Source organism: Polistes dominula, unplaced genomic scaffold, assembly GCF_049000335.1.
Source record: "Polistes dominula isolate Pdom_NZ unplaced genomic scaffold, Pdom_raw_medaka contig_23, whole genome shotgun sequence".
Classification (NCBI taxonomy): domain Eukaryota; kingdom Metazoa; phylum Arthropoda; class Insecta; order Hymenoptera; family Vespidae; genus Polistes; species Polistes dominula.
Genome location: NW_028300963.1, coordinates 605,450 through 625,000, shown reverse-complemented (window position 1 = coordinate 625,000; position 19,551 = coordinate 605,450). Strand labels below are relative to the sequence as shown.

At 36.2% G+C, this 19,551-nt stretch overlaps 1 protein-coding gene across 5 annotated transcripts in view; it reads left to right on the top strand.

Moving 5' to 3' along the window:
- The window catches only part of Eip74EF (Ecdysone-induced protein E74), a 198,970-nt gene extending 179,584 nt beyond the window's left edge, over positions 1-19,386 (top strand). For all 5 annotated transcript variants that reach the window (XM_015327235.2, XM_015327237.2, XM_089172630.1 and 2 more), the window contains one exon: positions 14,722-19,386. In XM_015327235.2, coding sequence (XP_015182721.2) covers positions 14,722-15,272 — 551 coding nt within the window. In that variant the 3' untranslated portion in view covers positions 15,273-19,386. The remainder of the gene's footprint in view (positions 1-14,721) is intronic.
- Positions 19,387-19,551: the final 165 nt, after the last annotated feature.

Genomic DNA, 19,551 nt, shown 5'->3' with positions numbered 1-19,551 from the left:
ACTAGGTCTAGGTCTAGGTCGACTAGCAGCAACAGCAGCAAGCACTAGGCAACAACGGCACACAACACTGCCCAGAGCAATAGAAAGAAAAGAAAAGAAAGAAAGGAAAGGAAGGAAGGAAGGAAGGAAGGAGGAAGAGAAATAGAAAAAGAAAATAACTATTCTACAACCACCGACCATCATCCTTCTCGTCATCATCATCATCATCATCATCATTATTATTATTATTTTTTTTTTTCACTTCCGGACCACCTCTCGTGACGAACCTTTTCTAAATCTCGTTTCAATACCATTTTCTTTCACGTATTTTCTTTTAAACATAGAATAAATCCAATTATAGGAGAAAAATATTCTTTGTTAATATTTTAATATCTTTCTTCATTTTTTTGGTTGTTGTTGTTGTTGTTGTTGTACAAAATCAAACTAAACGGAAAGAAAATAAATTTCAATAAATAGAGAGGGATTTGATTATTTTCGAATCGTCTCGAATCGTAAAAGATTTCTTTCTGTTACTTTTTTTTTTTTTTTTAGTTATTTATTTATTTCCTTCCTTCCTTCTGTTGTTATTTTTGCATATATTCTTAGAATCGAAATAGATCTAGGGGAAAGAATATATATATATATATGTATGCATGTATATAAAAAAAGAAAGAAGGAAAAAAAAAATTGTAACGGAAAGCTTTACATCGTGCGTTTTATGCTCTTGTGAAAGTAATGCAAGATGGAGAGGAAAAGTGAGGAAGAGGAGAAGGAGGAGGAGGAGGAGAAGGAGGAAGAGGAAAAGGGAGGGACGGTCTCGAGAGAGTAAGCAAGCAAAAAGAGGACGATTGGAAGGTGCCACTACTACTTGCGGTAATAGTAGTAGTAGTAGTAGTAGTAGTAGTAGTAGTAGTAGTAGTACTTTAATGCAAGTAGTGATATTACTGTACTAGAAATAGTATAGTCTACACTACTACTACTATTACTACTACTACTTGTATTACCATCACCAGTTGTAGCTACTTTAAAGCACGCCCTCGTCTAGGTCTAGGCCATCTAGGCGTTTACGTTCTCTTCCTTATAGAAAACTATGTTACTGAAACTCTATTATAAACTTGATTGTAAGAATGGATGAAGAAATCAATAATAAGAATTTTCATTTAAACACGTTGAACGTTACACGTCAGTCATCGATGGCTGACAGTAGATTTTCCGTTTAGGCCGTGTCCATCACGGGTGACTAACACGTTCAATTATTTTTTCAATATTAAGTAATACCTGTGGCTTGATAGGAATTTCCCTAAAAATTCGCATGGCAAACACTCAACGTGTTAATCAAATCAACGCTTCGTATATTATTTTTATTTTCTACTTCTTCTTAAATTATTATCAGATATACGAGGAAGAAGATTTGTGTTAGCATAAAAAAAAAAAAAATGATATGATATATTTATTTATTAAAAAAAGAAAGAAGAAGATATCGTGCAATAAAATGGGAAAACGTAAACGCACGTGAAGCTTTCGTGACCACTATCGCTGATTAATAACATCGTCGTGGAACTCCGGAAGTTAAGAATGGGTGTCGTATTTTTTTATTGTAGGCCATGGCGTATTCGTCGTAGGCTACCCGTGAATCATACTAACAAATATGAGAGCGGCAGGAAGTTATGACCGTGCCTTTTTTTCGGCCTTTTTTTTTATAAGATAAAAAAGGAATGAAAGAAAGAGAAAATGATCATTATCTGTAATAATTATCTATTATCATATTTTCTTCCTTTTCATCTTCTTCCTTCTCGTCTTATCGAATTAAAAATACACTCATATATGTTTATTATACCTATCACATAAAAATGTACATACATATATGTATTTGTGTATTATCAAAAGAATAATTGACAAATCTTTTGAAAATGATAATACTATATGTTACATATGAATGTAATATCGGTATAAGTCGTGATTATTTATTAATCGTTAAATTATGTATGTCAAAAAGAAAAAAAAGATAAAAAGAAGAATCTGTATATATATTACTTTATAATTTATTCGTAACAATAGTCCAAGAAAGTTATAAAACGAATTAAATGTCCCGATTGAAATTATTCATCTATTTTGTATTGGTCAACACAGTTTAAACAATTACCAAGGATAGAAAGAGATAGACACATATACATAACCGTTAACTTTATTATTTTACGTTGTTTCCTATCGTTGAAAAATGAAACACAAGTAAATAAATAAATGATAATTTTATTATATCGAAGAAAGACTTCGAGAAACAACCACACTTTCTCCCTACATATTTTATTTTTCCTATTGTTTTGCATTACTTGCATTAAATTTATTTGCAAATACACACACGTACATACATAAACATATTTTATATATATATATATATACTCTCTGTTGTTGTTTGTCAATTATTCTTTCACGATTATTTTTTCATTCCGTTCTCGACCTTCTATTTAAACTTTCATTTCCGTGAAAAAACAATGAACGCGTTCGATGTATAAAAAAAACTTATATTAGAAGTGAAAAAATAAAAATATATATATATATATATATGACTTTCGTACAAAGTCAATAATAGAACTTGGCGTAACTTTACGAGAAAAACTTGCGATCGCGTTCACGAACTTTCTTGAAATATAAAAAAAAAAAGAAAAAGAAAAAGAGAGGAAAAGAGAGAAGAAAGGGAAGGAAACCAAAAGAGAGAAAGATAAAGAGAAAAAGAGGGAAAGTCAAATCAGCACTCGCGGTTATTTTCTCGGTTGGAGTTTTGCTTTCTCTTCCCCTTTCGTAGCCCAACGTTTAGCACTTGGAATCAACGAGAAAGAAAGAAAGAAAGAAAGAAAGAGAACGAGAAAGAGAGAAAGAGAGAAGAATAAAGAGCCAAAGATAGAGATAGAAAAAGAAAGAAAGAAAGAAAGAGAGAGAGAGAGAGAAATAAGAAGAGTAGGTAAGCATTTGAGAGAGAAAGAGAAAGAAAGAGAGAAAAGTAGAGAAGACGATTCTCGGACGCGTACGGATAGGGTAAAGAGGAAAAAGAGAATGAGGAGGATGAGGAGGATGAGGAGGATGAAGGGGGAGGGAAAGACACACGCGGGTCGCTGGAGAGCGTCCTTCCTGGGTCTCTGCCCCTACCGACATATGTATTGTGTGTGTAGTATTGAATATTTGCGGTGTACATATAATCATCCTGACTCTCGAGTATTAGTGTATTAGTATATTAGTATATTAATACGTGAGGAGGAGGAGTAGTATGAGTGTATATGTAGTAAGACGAGTATGCATTCTATATATGTGTGTTTATTTGTATTAGTAGTGTGCAGTTAGATGTGTTTGTATGTGTATGTTTATGTGTTAAAGCAGCAGAGCACAGCTCACATATATCGCATATTTACTACCACATTTATTTAAGCTTCGTGTTACACATTGATAGGTTAATATATATATATATATATATATGTGTGTGTAAGTTCGTATATGTGTATCCGCATACGTGGTTGTATTCGCGTGCCACCGCCGCCACCACTGATGCCGCCGGCAAAAATGCATAGCGTTGTGTGTTGTGTAGGAAACGGTTCTCAACCAGAGAAAAGTACAAAACCAGGCGCATATAAACGTCCAATCGTGGTTCCTATAGATTTTCTTTTTTTCTATTTTTTTATTTTTTTTTTTTTCAAAATGTAACACAACTTGGAGGTTACGACGCGACTCGAATCTTCTCCCGATTTAAGCATTTATATATATATAGATTGTATGTATGTGTATGTGTAGGTGTGAATACTATATATATATATATAAATGTACATCCTGGAAGGAGATAAAATAAGAGGGTCGGATGTGTTTCTCGATGCGATAACGATAAAGTCGATGAGAGTGCAGGTTTGCGCAGAAAGAGGGAGAGAGAAAAAGTTGAAGGAGGGAGATGAGAAGGATATTTCATCAAGGTCTTTTTCATCCTTCTTCTTGTTCTTCTTCTTGTTCTTCTTCTTCTTCTCCTTTTGCCGAGCGATATCGTGCGAGAACGAAAATTATACGATCAATCCGCCGCCATATTTAATTTCACGATCAATTCGTTCGATTCTTATCAAATCCCAGTAATAATTCTAATTTTCTTTCCACAAATTTTTATTTTTATTCTAACCCAAAATAATAATATATAATCATAAATATATATTTACGATTATAAAAATTTCAAATTAAATTAAAAAAATATATATATATATATTAATGATATAATTTGAAATAGAAAAAAAAAGGAGATAACGAAGAGAAAGAATAAAAGAATAATAAGAAGAAAGTGTATTTGAAAATTGCACCCGATGAGCGTCACTTAACTTCTTATTCCCATTATACTAGCTCACGCACGCCCTCACACGTGTGCGCGTGCACGTGCACCGAGCCTAACCGAGCTCTGCCGAGGATGCACATTCACATGCACATACACTCCTATATATACATACTCAAACCAACTAATACGAGGACAACTACTAACATACACGTGTACAACTACTACCAACTACTACTACATACTACTGCACAACTACAACTACAACTGCAACTACACAACTATATGACGATGACGACGACGACGACGACGACGACGACGAGTTTCGCGTAGCTAAAGTATCGTGCGAGTATAACGCCGAAGGCGCGCACGTATTGGCGGTTTCAGCGAGGTATAGACGGTGACCTTGTCGCCGGCAGTTCACCCCGTCTGTCCCTCCTCTTTCCCTTCGCCGTCCTCCTCTTCCTCCTTCCTCCTCTCGACGTCGCGCGTTGCATCCTCTGAACCTCACCCCCCCTCACCTCCCCCTGCTCACCCCTCTCTATTTCTTCTCTCTCTCTCTCTCTCTTTCTCTCTTTCTGGTTTACTCACTCACTTGCTCGTTTGCGCTCGTCGTCGTCGTAGTCGTCGTTCCTTCCTCGATGGCTCTTCGTGCACGATTGCACTACTCTAAACTCTCTGCCCTCTTTCTCTAACCAAAAATTTAATTATATATATAACACATATGTGTATGTGTGTATTGGGTATTATAAGCAAAATATAACAAATAATTTTTCTACTTTACGTAAATAATTGGCTAAAAAATATGTTTATAGATTATTTTATAGACAAAATACTAAAGTAACATTTTTATTCCTTTGTATAAAATTTTATATTCCAATGTATATAATTTATGTGTATATTTAAAATTATATATATATGCAACTTTGTACAAACTTTCCGGGTAATCCAATACATACACATATATGTATTATTAGTCTCTCTTTTCTTACCAAAGACATAACTATAGTTATCCTCTTCCTCTTGACTCTTTCTGTCTCTTTTGCGCTTGCGTTAGTTCTTTGTCACACGTATACGGAACCGTAGTAAGTATATATATATATATATATATATATATATTCCAGCTCGTTTAGGCGCGTACAGGTCTGGTTCGGTTGCATCTCACGTTTTTAGGGTTCCTTTCTTATCTCTTTGATCCCTGTCCTTCTTTCTTGCTAATATGTTTGCATATGTGTATGTATTTCTTTTTTATTTTTGTAGACATAGACACACACACACACACTCTCTTACTTAAATATATTATTCTCATGTATATATCAATTTTTTGATTACATTTTTATTCTACTTTATATATGTATTCGTACATAATAATAATTCAATATCCTTTGGTATAAATATTTGCGTGCAACTACAGTTTCCTGTTTGAACTAGTGTGTATTTACTTATTTACTTACATGTACATACTACACACGAGAGACACGGCGTATGTAAACGCTCACTTTCATTCTCGTGTAAGCAACGAGACGACTTTTGCTTTTAACTATTGTCCTTTTTTTTTCTCTCATCCTATCCTCGTCTATTACTTCCTCTTTCTTCTATTTTATATACAGGAACCCTTTTTTCTTTTTTATTTCCTCTCTCTCCTTTTCGTATCAACACCAAACAAAGAGACAAATTTACACACACTTTTTCGTATCTATTTATTGTCTCTCTTTCTCTCTCTTTCTCTCTCTCTCTCTCTCTCTCTCTTTTGGTCTCTTTGTCTATTCTTCTTGTTTTAGATATCAAAAAAGACACTGACTATAATTTTTTCAAATATTTAGTTCATCGTTTTGTGTTCCTTGATAACGGTCAAAAACTGTATAATAATCTCACACTTGTTTTTGACGATTGACAAAAATGCATTTCCTGTTAGTGTGAAACAAAAAGAAAAAAGAGAGAAAAAGAGAAAGAATTTGAGAAAGAAAGAAAGAAAGAAAGAAAAAAAAAGAATCGTCGCGTTGAAAATTGATGATTTTTAATGATTCATTTCCGGCGCTTGACGAGGACCATACAGAGTTCTTTTTCATCTTCCTATAATACACCTACACTCCTCTTCTCTTATTTGTAGTATTAGTAGTAGTAGTAGTTGGTTGTGTGTCGTATGGTATTGTATCGTTGGTTGTTTTGCGTGTAACAGCGAGATGACGCGCGGAAGAGCTAACTTTTGAAAAAGAAAAAAAAATGGTTGAACGAGTGGGAAAGGACCAAAAGATGAAGTAAAAAAAGAAAGAGAAAGAAGATACAAAACATACAACGTAAAAGTACTCTTTACGAACGAATATATTCGCGTACACACCCGCGCAGGCGCGCGCTCTCGTGCACTCACTCGTCTCTCTAAATATAATGTCGCGAGTTGAAAGAGTTTAGTAGGATAGAAAGAGAGGAAGAGTAAAGAACAGAAAAAGAAAAAGAAAAAAAAATAACAAGAGTACAAGAGAAAGAAAGAAAGAAAGAGAAAGAGAAAGAGAAGTTAGAAAAGGGTGACGCGTTGGGTTGCGCACGATAATCTTAGTGGCGCGTGCACGCAGCTGCATCGGCGGTGCATACTGCACACGCACACGCGACGTTGCAGCTAGCCTAGACCTAGACCCACTGAGCTAGCCTAGACCCGCGGATATATATGGTCGAGGTAGTAGTAGCTTGGGTGGAGGAAGAGGAGGAATAGAAGGAAGAGGAGGAGGCGGAGGTTGTATACTCCGAGGAGGAACGGATGGAGGAACGAACTAAACGAACGAACGGACGGATGGACGGACGGACGGACAGACGGAAGGGGGGAAATCCCCCAGAGCAAACAGCCTGTCTTCGAGTACTATACTTACTTACTATCGGAGAAAGTGAGCGGAGGAACACTCTGTCGCGACACTGTTCAACCTCTTCCTCCTCCTCCTCTTCATCATCAATCTACCCTCCTCTTTCTCATCGTTCTCATCGTTACATACTTCCATTTTCCTCTTTTTTTCTTTCTTTCTTTTTTTTTTATCGCGTTCTAAATAAACGAACATAATATTTTATATCTTCTTCTTATCTTATATTAATTTCTCTTCTGATCTTTTTTTTTTTTTTGCAATGAAAAGATAGAACATTTAACACCCGTTTCCATAACCTTTTCGAATTATCGATTACGTCGATTACGTTAAAAGACCTGCTGCTGTGTTCGTATCGTCTCGTCTCGTAACGTGTATATTATTACCACACCAACATATTACCATTTACTATTAATACTATTATTACACTATTTACTGTTACTACTGTTTCTTCAATTTATTCATACCTTGTTTCTCTTACTCTCTTGTTTCTTTGCTATTATATATATATCTCGATTGAATTCTAGGCCAAACTTATATCTCTTTCACTCTTTTAATCGTGTAGTATCTTTCAACTTATTTACATTCTCAGCTGCAATTGGCGTTTTATCATATTATTTGAATCGTAACATAAGAAACGAGATGTTGATAATAATATTGTGCGATCGATGTCAATAGTACTGACCCAAATCACTGACTCCTCGACCACATCACTCTCAGAGTTTCAATATTATCTTCTCCCCCGTTAGCTGCTTTTGGCAGTGTCGCATTATAAGTAAAGGTTATCGTTATGCTTGTAAGGAAGAGAAAACAGAAAAAGTTAAAAAAAAAAAAAACAACCGTGATAATTCAATGCGTGATACCGATTATATCAGAGAATATAATGTCTCCAAGTGCAAAAATTATTTTATTTCAAATTGTGAAAGAAGAAAGTCGTTGATTTTAAGATCGTTCAAAATTCATCCTACGAGAGTATATATATTTATACAAAATAACCCTTCTTGTCAACGTCTCGTCGTAACCCTAACGCATATAACACAACCGACCTCCCGCTGTTTCCTATACCCGGCAGCGAAGAAAGAAAGAAAGAAACAGAAAAGAGTCACTCCTCATGTAGTAGTAGTAGTAGTAGTAGTAATAGTACTCTCCTGCAAAGTATACCGTAAAGAGTTCAGAAGTCTCTCTTTTCTCATTCCTTATTCTATCTCGTCGACATTTAAGAACATTTTCTCTCATTCGTATATATACCCATACTATATACATACACCTACAATACACCTACCATACACCTACATAGATATACTGTCAGGATCGACGCGTTCCTAGCGATCCGTTCTATATTAGCTCTTCAGAGTATATCGCATACTAACGTTTACGAAGTATTCGTTCCGCGTAGCATTTTCCAGCTCGAAGAGACTCGAACCCATCCCATCCTTAGATCTATCTATCTATCTCTCTCTTTCTCATTCTAAGTCGCGCAAGAAGTCGCGCCCACCTTGTAACGCGCTTCTTCTCTCTTCTTCATGGTCACTGACCTCGCACACGTCGCGTACGCGACGACGGAAGAAGACTCACGCATTCTTCCCATTCGACCATCCTCCTCCTCCTCCACCACCATCACCTTTTCTTAGTTCTTTTCTACCTCCACTTTACCCTCTCATCGTGCCATCGTCTTCCTCCTCCTCCTCCTCCTGTTGTTGTTCTTTTTCTTCTATGTTGACCTCTGTCCACGTCGGCTCGCGAAAAGAAATAATGCGTGCAACGTAGGCAATGCACGCACCACAGGTTGGGACCGGTCCCCTAACGTATAGATAGATAGATAGATACATACATACATGCATAGATATATCTATGTGTTGTATACTGGAATTGGTAGAGCTATGTGTATACGTGTTCTACGATAGAACACGATAATGGACTATGCGTGGTGAAGCATAGGGTGCACCTAGTACTACTCCTCTTTATCCTTCTTCATCATCTTCTTCTTCTACTTTTTATTTTTCTTTCCTTTTTCATTTTGTTCTTTTTCTTTTGAAACGCTTTCGAGACTTCCGTGTACGCTGTGTGCAAGAGGCTCACTAGAGGTAGTAACCTATAAAGAAAGAGAAAGAAGAGAGACCAAACTATGCTGCTGCTGCTGCACTGCTGCCCACCAGCGTGATACGTGCAGCAGGAAGCTGGCAATAAGAATCTCATCGAACGATCGACGAACCCGCGAAGAAACGTAGGCCACGATACTTCTCTTCTTCCCTTTCCCTACTCTACCCTTCTCTTTACTTCCCTTTCTTCTTCTTCTTCTTCTTCTTCTTCTCTTCTTCGAGGCCCTGCGGGATATAAATCGAACGAACGTGCTCACGGCCTTTCTTTTCCATGGCCTAGGAACTTTTATTGGTTCTCGCGAGAGTAGCTCACACAATCTCCTCTTCTACTCCTCTTCTTTCTAATCTATATATATATGTGTGTGTGTGTGAGGTAGAATCGAGGACGATCTTTTCCTTGATTTTTATTATTAACACCTATGACAACATTATATGATTCTATTTGCCCAGACCAATAACTCCAATAACAACAACAGCAGTCTTTAGTTATTTTCTTTTTCTTTTTCGTAAGTTTTTCCTCGAATACAACAACAAAAAATGAAAAAAAAGAGTTGAAAAAGAGAAGAAGGAAGGTATGCGGTCATTGCGGATTCGTGAAACCGACACGACGATCGGGGTAAGGTAGGGGGAGTATAAAGTCTGTCTTTTGTACGCTTTATTACGAGTCAAGGTAGTCGCGTAGAAGAAAAACCACGCCTGTGTAGTCTGGAACGTGATTATCTCTCTCTCTCTCTCTCTTTCTCTCTTTTTTTTTTTTTTTTTTTTTTTATATATCTTTTTTCCTGTCTTTTTCATTCTCGTCGGTAACCGCGAATAACATTAATACGATGAAAACAGATAGGCCGAGCAAGTTTCCTCTCGAATTTTCATTTTCGACTTACGTACGTGTCTCTTTCTACGTATATCGCTACATGGAGATCTGCCAAATTTTGTTCCTTCTTTTCCGGATAAGTTTCTTTCTCTTTATTTTCAAAGAAAAGAGAAGAAAGAGAAAGAAAAGTATATACACACTTGAGTGTAAAAGAGAGTTGACGATTTTCAACGAGTTTTGGGGGGTTAAAGATAGTAGCTCAAAGCAGTGGGGTAACATAATAGGCTGAGAGAGAGAGAGAGAGAGAGAGAGAAAGAAAAAGAGAAAGAATAAGTAGGAAGGGAGGAGCAAAAGAGGAAGGGCTACTTTAGGTCTAGAATGAAAGAAAGAAAGAAAGAAAGAAAGAAAGAAAGAAAGAAAGATAGAAAGAGAGAGTAAGAAAGATAGAATGAGGAGCAGGATGAAGAGTAAGAAAAGGGTGTAGGTAAAAGGCAGTAAAAAAAAAAATAAAAAGATGAAGAAGAAAGAGGGAGAGAAGAGAGAAAAGAAGCATCGGCAGAGAACGAAGACGACCAAGACATGAGGACGTTGACGACGAGATATAGTAAGGAGAGTTGAGGGGAAAGAAGAAGAAGGAGAAGAGGAAGGAGGAAGAGGAGGAGGAGGAGGTAGAGAGAAGAAGAGAAAAAGGGGATGAGGAGAGAAGAAGAGAGGAGAGAAGGAACGTCTTGTCGCGTCGTCGACGTCCGTGAACACCAAGTTCCTTCATCGTGTGTTCTCTTCTCTGCGTCTATACATATATATACATATATGCACATACATATGATACGTATATATATACGTATGCGTGATGGTAGCACGGTGCATCGGACTAGCCGCTCGCGAATGGAGGTGGAGAGAAGAGAGAAGGAGGAGAAGGATAGAGCAGTTAAGTTAGTCTGTCGGTCAGTGACTGCCTGACTTTCCCGGCGCAGCTGAAGGTCAACTCTCCCCTTCTCTCGACCTCCTCCTCCTCCTCCTCCACCTCTTCTTCTTCTTCTTCTTCTTCTTCCTCCGCCGCCACCACCAACACCAATACCAATACCAATACCAACACCAACATCAATACCAACACCATCGCATCTCCCGCTTGCACCCTGCCACCCTGTCCCCTCCTCCTTTCCCTTGCACCAACGCACACCGCCATGGCCCATCTTTATCCTACTTCCCTCCATCTCCTCTCTCTTCCCTCTCTTCCCTCTCTTCCCTCTCTTCCTTTTCCTCCTCCACTGTATATATATATATATATATATATATTGCACCGCTATATGTTGCACGCCTCAAGACTACACACCAGCTCCGAGGGATTCGTGATCCATGATCGCTTTGTTTATACCGTCGTCGAATACTTTCGGCTGTTCTTCTCCCTCTTCTTTTCAACCTTCTCTTCCTCCTTTTCCTCCTTCTCCTCCTCCTCCTCGTTCTCCTCTTCTTCTTCCTCTTCCTCCTTCTTCCTTTTTTTTCGTCTTCTTATTCTTCTTCTTGTTCTACTACTCTTCTTCCTCACTTGCTACTAACAGACACCATCGATATGCTTTCCATCCCACATCATCTATACACATACACACACACACACACACACAGTATATACACGGACGCGTAAAATCATCTTACTCTCTTTCGTTTTGCTTCAATTCCCTGTGCTTTTAAAACCGATCAACTTGTCTGTTCTCTTACAATTAAAACCAGTAACCAATATCGAAATATGACTGCAGTATAACTGATCGAGTCAACATTATAGACAAATTTGAAATATACATCTATATATATGTTGTTAATGATTATAAATATTATTTGCTGTTATTCATTAGAGTACATTTACCTTGAAAACAAAAAAGTAAGGTCGCAACATTCGTTGCGAGTTCCTCTTCATCCATTTTTCTCTCCCATTCTTTCTCTTTACATCGCCTCTCTGTGGTATAGGTCAGTGAAGTAGTATTTCCCCCACTTGAGACCTCCTAGACAACGGGTCTACGAGATTGACTCATCTAGCCAGTCATACCGCGCGTAAACACGGTCCGCTTCAGCTGTGTTCTATCTTTCTCATTCTCATTGTCATTCTCTCTCTTCGTCATTCTTCTTCTATCTCATTCGCACAACCACATTCTCTTTTTCTTTCTTTCTCTCTTATACATACACAATATACGTACATACGTGTGTGTCTATGTGCACCACATAGTTCGAAAGAACAACGGAGCGTTCTCTCTCTCTCTCTCTCTCTCTCTCTTTATTTTTAGAGCCACCTCGAAAATCCAAACCTTCCCTTTTTTGCTAAACTATCTTTGTATATTTCCCTTAGTTCATCCCTTTTACTTCCCAATTTCTCTTTCTCTGTACTCTCCTACCAATTTTGTCTTTCATTTTTTTAAAGCAAAAGTTAGAGAAAGTCAGGAAGCTTTCGCGAATATAAAATTCCAAAGAAACATCAAAAGCTCTAACTAGGCTCAACTCCTCCCTCCCAGCAGTCCCCAAAGAATTGCAATGAGATTGAGATGATTAGAAAGAAGTATAGTAAAATAGGGTTGAAAGAAGGAACGAACGAACGAACGAAAAGAAATACGGTGTTGGACGAGAGGAATGAGAGAGAACGTTGGAATGAGGGTTGGGAGGAGCGTGAGAGGAGACTCCGAGAATGACGATGAAGAGGAGTAGGAGGAGGAGGAGGAGGAGGTATGGGTGGTGGAAAGGGAGGAGTAGAAGAGGAAGGGGGTGAAAGCGCAGAGTTCCGATTTTAGCGCAGTCGCGGCGCTATTATGCACTAGTAGCGGCTTGATGGCGTCACCCGTGCAACCTTGGCTCGGGTCAGTCCTCTATCATACTACTGCAGGCAGAATCCGCTCTCTTTCTCGTTCTTTCCTCTTCTCTCTCTCTCTCTCTCTCTCTCTCTCTCTCTCCGTTGTTCCTTTTTCTCTTCACCTCCTCTCACTCTCTGTCTCTCTCTTTCTCTCTCAGATTCTTATCCGTTTCTCTAACTTCTTCTTCTTTTTCTTCTCTTTTCATTTTGCAGTGCTCTCTATACACGTACCCACGCTTATGTACATGTAAAGGCACTGACCACACGCGGTCAGTGGCGTATGTATAAAACGTTTCCTATTCGCAGGGTAACCTTGCTTGTCATGTACTAAATATAAAGAAAGAAAGAAAGAGAAAGAGAGAGAGAGAGAGAGAGAGAGAGATGAGTAATACAGTTAGCTGTCGTTGTCGTTGTTGTCGTTCGATGTTCGTAATGTTATTTCACATTAGCAAGTACTATCAATCGTTCGAACGTTTCAAAGTCGAGATTATATAGAAGTTGAAAAATGAAATGAAATTATTTTTTTCTTATTGCAATGCATGCGTTCTCTCTCTCTCTCTCTATTTTTTTTTTATTCGTACGTACGTTTCTGATGCCACGCCTCCTCCCTCCCTTCCTCCTTTTTCATACACACGAGATACATATTTGTATTTTTTTCTTTCTCTTAAAAGACAAATCGTACAGAGAAACAGAAGGAGAGAAAGAGAGAGAAAGTAACTCGTATCGTTAGAGTACGGGTGCACCGAAGGAAGAGACAAGCAACAAACACCCTGACACCCGGGATCGAACCGGCACGCGGCCATAAACGATGTTTCCGTCGTCTACGGATCGTGAATTCGACTCCTCGTTCCTCTTTCCTTTTCCTCTTTCCCCTTTCATCCGCGTTCCTTTTACATTCCCTCCTCGTCCCTTTCCCTTTCCATCCCATCCCATCCCATCCCAACCCAACCCTTTACTCCTCTAACTCTTTCTCCTCCTGGTTCAACCAGAATAGTCGGTTTGTTCTCGTCGTTTTGTTAAAAAAAGATGGACAAAATCATTGTCAGAAGAAAGACGGACCTACAGACAGAATGATAGAAAGAGAAAGAGGGAAACATGCACATACAATGAGAGAGAAAGAGAAAGAGTTAGAGAACGCGGGGAGGATCGATGGGGGAGTAAACAGGAAAAAGGGGCTCCGTTATCGAGCCCGGCCAACGCGTTCTCGAAACATCGATCATCCGGCGACAGAAAACGACGGCAGGACACCGCCGTCGCCGTCGGCGACGATCGTGTCCGTGGAGAAGGGCTATTAATAGTGTGTTTCTCGTTGCACGTTCAACCGCGACCATATATCCAAAGTCGTGGCGCGAAAACTCTCTCTCTCTCTCTCTCTCTCTCTCTCTCTCTCTCTTTCTATTCTATGAATGCTTTGTTTTTCTTTTCAATTCACTATTAAAAAATAATAATATTTGACATTCATAAACGAACCCGCGTGATAGATCCAATTGAATCCTAATTCGGTATGATTATTTTGATTTATTGTAATTATTGAAATATACGAATTGGCCTTGAAAGTTAAAAAGTTACCATATTTAATATTTCAAATATAAAAAAAGCTTTAAAAAAAACGTGTTAATTGATTGATAAAAAGGGGATTGGCGAAAGAGAATATGTGTGTAGTTATAATTTTGAAATTTGAATTTTTGAATCAGGTGGCGCTATCTAGGCGCGCTATTGCGTAACTATTGGTTTATCAGCGGGGAAAGTTTGAGTTTCGAATGTACATATGTGATTTATTTTTTATCGTGTATTTTGATTTGATAATTTTCGTCAAACGAATGATTATACTAAAGTGTTGTTATCTTTTCTCATTACAGTATCGGAGAGTTATAGCAGTTACGTAAACTCAATGTACGGTGGTGGAGGACAATTCGCAACACCTTGTACACCGAGTCCACCAAGAGGACCCGGTGGAGTACCAACTAGCGTAATCCAAGCAGCGACGAGTTCTGTGTCGGACGATCTTTATCTTTTGGAACTTGGTTTTCCTCCACGTTCGAAGAAAAACAAATTGAAGAAACCACGCCAAGGAGAAGGTGCTACAGTTAAAAGAAAATCCCGAGAAGGTTCTACAACGTATCTATGGGAATTTCTATTGAAATTGTTACAAGATCGTGAATATTGTCCGAGATATATTAAATGGACGAATCGCGAGAGAGGAGTATTTAAATTGGTTGATAGTAAAGCAGTATCGAGACTCTGGGGTTTGCATAAGAACAAGCCTGACATGAATTACGAGACGATGGGTCGCGCCTTGAGATACTATTATCAACGTGGCATTTTGGCGAAGGTCGACGGACAGAGATTGGTATATCAATTTGTCGACGTACCCAAGGATATAATAGAGATCGACTGTACGGGCGCGTGAGATAGGTCTCGTTGCTGTTCCTCGAGAAATGAATATGTTAAACTAACACGACGAGGAGGAGGAGAAGGAGGAGGAGGAGAAGGAGAGGAAGGAGAAGGAGGTAGAAGAAGAAGAAGAGGAAGAGGAAGAAGAAAAAGAAAAAGAAGACGAGGAGGAAGAAATTACCGCTACCTTGTAAACTTCATTTTTTCTTAAAATATCATTGTCCTCCAGTGGAGTGTATCAATGATTTATTATTTATGCTGAAGACGTCCCATTGACGACCTGCCGCCGGACACCCTATATAAAAATCGTAAAATAACAAGAGCTCGCCCCTCTCTACTAACTACATACGTTTCTCTTCTATCCCCTTTTATACGGTTCAAACTTTTACGAGAGAATAATCGAATGTGACGATATTGATGATGTTTTCACAACAACAACAAAATAAAATCTAAATATCTAAATAATTCGACATAATCGTTATATATATAGTTCTCTCTAATCGTATCGTCCTCCTTTTGGTCTTTCTCCTTTGTTAGAAAAAAGAAAGAAAAAAAAAGAAACATAAAAAATCATACATTGTTCTTGGCTGTGTGCGTGCGTGATCATTATTACTTGCGTCCACGTATGTATGTGTATGCGTGAGCGTATGTTTGTTGGGTTACGATATATAGATTATGCTAATGAGGGAAATAGTTTGAAAAGAATGAAATATAAAAAGTAATCAATCTAATTAACTAACGTCCACGTATATACAAAATATATAATATATGCATACCTCCTACGTATAGACATAAATCGTAAATGCATATGATGCAATTACGAATGTCTTCTTCGACTCTTTTACAAATTTGTACAAAATTTAGTTCTTATATTTACATATATGGCAGTCGTTATTAATTGAGAATGAATAAACAAAGATAAAAGATAGAAAGAGAGAGAGAGAGAGAGAGAGAGAGAGAGAGAGAGAAGAGAACAAGAGAGAGAGAGAGAAGAGAACAAGAGAGAGAGAGTGTAGTATGCAAAAATTGTATATCGGGGATAAAAGAGATAAATTATTTATTATATATTAGATGATTATATATGTTATCTAGAAAATTGTTATATGTGACGTGGCGAAGTTACGTTTAAATAAAACCTGAAAAGTTTTTAAATGCGAAACGAAATGAGGGCTGTGAAGAGACTTGAAAAGTAGAAAGACAGAGAGAAAGACATAGAGAGAAAGAGAGGGGGGGGAGAGAACGAAAGGGGCGCGTAAGTTTGAAAGTGATCAAGAAATTGAAATAGAGAAGGGGACGAGAAAGAGGAAACTTTTCCCTTTAAAGAAATAGATAATGTATCCGTTAAAAAAAAAAAAAAAAAAAAAATTAGCGGAGCGAGCTCAGGGAGGAGGAAGAGGAGGAAAAGAAGAAAGAGGAGAGAGAGAGAGAGAGAGAGAGGATAAGAAGAAGAAAAGGGGTTAGAGAGACTATATTTTTTTAAATATAATCGAAGGGATGGATGATAACTCTTCCGTTCGAGCTGAAGGTTAAACAACGTAAGGTGCTGGCTATATACAAAATGAGGTCCAAGAATGTTATTTAGCAAAAAAAACTTAGTGTTACTGATTTCATAAATATTATTGAAACGGAGACATTTAAACATCAGTGTATATATATATAAAAAAAAAAATACAAAACAAAAAATATGTATATCTCTTAAGTATAAATAAATAAATAAATAAATAAATAAATAAATATATTATATATATATATACATATAAATATTATTGAATATTATATATATTATATGAATATATATATATTGTATGTTATGTAGAGCAAATCAGGGGTGGGATATCGGGGAAAGGGAGGAAAGTTAAAGAGGAAAGTTAATGAGTCTATGAGAGACGATTTTCCGTCGCGTCGATGTGTAGGTGTGTGTACATGTAAAAGTATAAAAAAGGAAGGATGATAAATGTGTGGAAGTTAAAGATGCTTCACCGTCTCGTACGATGTCTCGAATTTTATATATAAAACGCGTTCCAACATTTTGAACTTTTTTTCATACATATACATATACATATATATATAGTGTTAAAGCGTGAAATTCATAAATTCATGATACGACTTGCTAAATCTTAAAATAACTACCAATGTGATCACGATTCAAATGAATTATACAATTTAACACTGATATAATTTATAAGATTTCTTTTTATACCGATGTATAATACATTGCGAACGTTGATTGTAATTTGTAATTAATCATCGATTATTCGTATATTCGATGATGTAACAAATAAAATACTTCGAATTGTAGCTATTTAACGCACACTCGCCGATTTGTTCATACTCACTAGTGTACTACTACTATTTAAGTAGTAGAAATCGAGGACATCGTACTTTTTTTCTAATTGTAGATGAACCTTTCTAAAGTTTGGGGAAGGGGAAAGTGTATAATAAGAAATATAATATTATTATTAATATTAATAATAATAGTAATAAGAAGAAGAAGAAGAAGAAAAATAATGTTACTGTTAAGGATAATAATGTTAGAATAATTAATTAATATTATTATAAGATAATATAAGATAATATAATTATAATAATATTAATAATAATAGTAATAATAATAATAGTAATAATGATAATAATAATAATAATAATATTAATATTAATAATAATAATTTAGAGTATAAAAATTTAATTTATTGGACGCCCCTACGAAGATGGCGGCGGCTACGTACGTATGAATGCAAGTGTATTCTGTATATTAATTAAGTTTCTTTTGTACATAAGAATTCGTTGAGAGAGAAAGAGAGAGAGAGAAAGAGGATATTACTTACGAAAGATATAAAACCAATAAACAAACAAACAAACAAAAAAATAGAATGAAAGGAAGAAAGAAAGAAAGAAAAGAAAAGTATGTGCTAGTTTAATATTTTTCGTGACTGCGCGAGACAATGGGAAGTGAAAAAAAAAATTATATATATAAATAAATAAACAAATAAATAAATAACTGTAACAAATCAGAGAGTATGTTGTGCAAAACGTTAAGACAAAAATGCTCTCTGAAGTTCTACATAAGTCGTTAATGATTTTAACGTTGGAATGGAATATTTTCAAGAAGATATGCGAAAAAATACAGTGAAACAAAAACATATACATACACACACGCGTACACAATATATATATATACACAAAGTGATCCAGTGCTGCCAATAATGCCTGTAAAATGGTCCCTTACATTTGCCACTTTGAAACAAAATATATTTCAGTATCGTTTAAAAAAAAAAGAAAAAAAATCATAAATGTTCGTTGGGGGACGCCGTATATACCGATGATACAAAGCAAATTGCCTTTTTGTATTAACAAAGACATGTTGCCTTTTAACAAAATAAAAAAAGAAAAGAAAAGAATGAAAGATAGAAAGATAGAAAGAAAGAAAGAAAGAAAGGGAAGAAGAGAAAGGTAGAGAAAATATGAAAAGTAAAAAAAAGAATAAAACATAAAACTTTTAGCGATTTATATTGTAATACCATTACTTTGTCCAGGTACTTAAAGATGAAGAATATGAAAATAAATAAATGAAAGAAATGGTTAGTACTATCCTTGTTTAATAAATCTTATAAATTTTTGTCGACGAATAGAAAGTCTTTTGACATATGAAGATTTTTGAAATAATCATTTTTCTATACAATAAATATGGAACCATTGAATATATATATATAATATGCATATTCATACAAAAATTAATAATAAATAGAAGAAGAAAAGGGAAGAATATAAAAAAACAAAAACAAAAAAAATATCAGAGTACAATGGACAAAAGCAAGTACCTATACCTAACGCGTACCACTTGTATACATGATATAGCAGACACTTATAAACGATGAATGAAAACACTACAACAAAAAATCATATTTTTAGGTAAATTAAATTTATATATATACACACACATAATGATTGACTACGCTACAAGATATTTTAACGAATAAGATTTTACTGTAATAGGGATAAAAATATATAATTATTTACCTGTAAAATATTATGAAGACACGATGGATTGATGTAAGGAACTCTAATGTAACGTTCTGTGATTCGTTGTTTGTAGGTGAAATTTAATAAAAGATTATTGTACCATAACGTAACAGTGGACTTGTGTTTAATTTTTTATTTCCTCTATTTTTCTTTCTATTATATGTAGGTTAAGGGTGTTAAAGTATAACTAAACAACTGTCATAAAAATTTCGTATTACCGCCTACACATTTGAATATTTCCGCGCGAAATTCAAAATTTGTCGCTTGCTCATTTT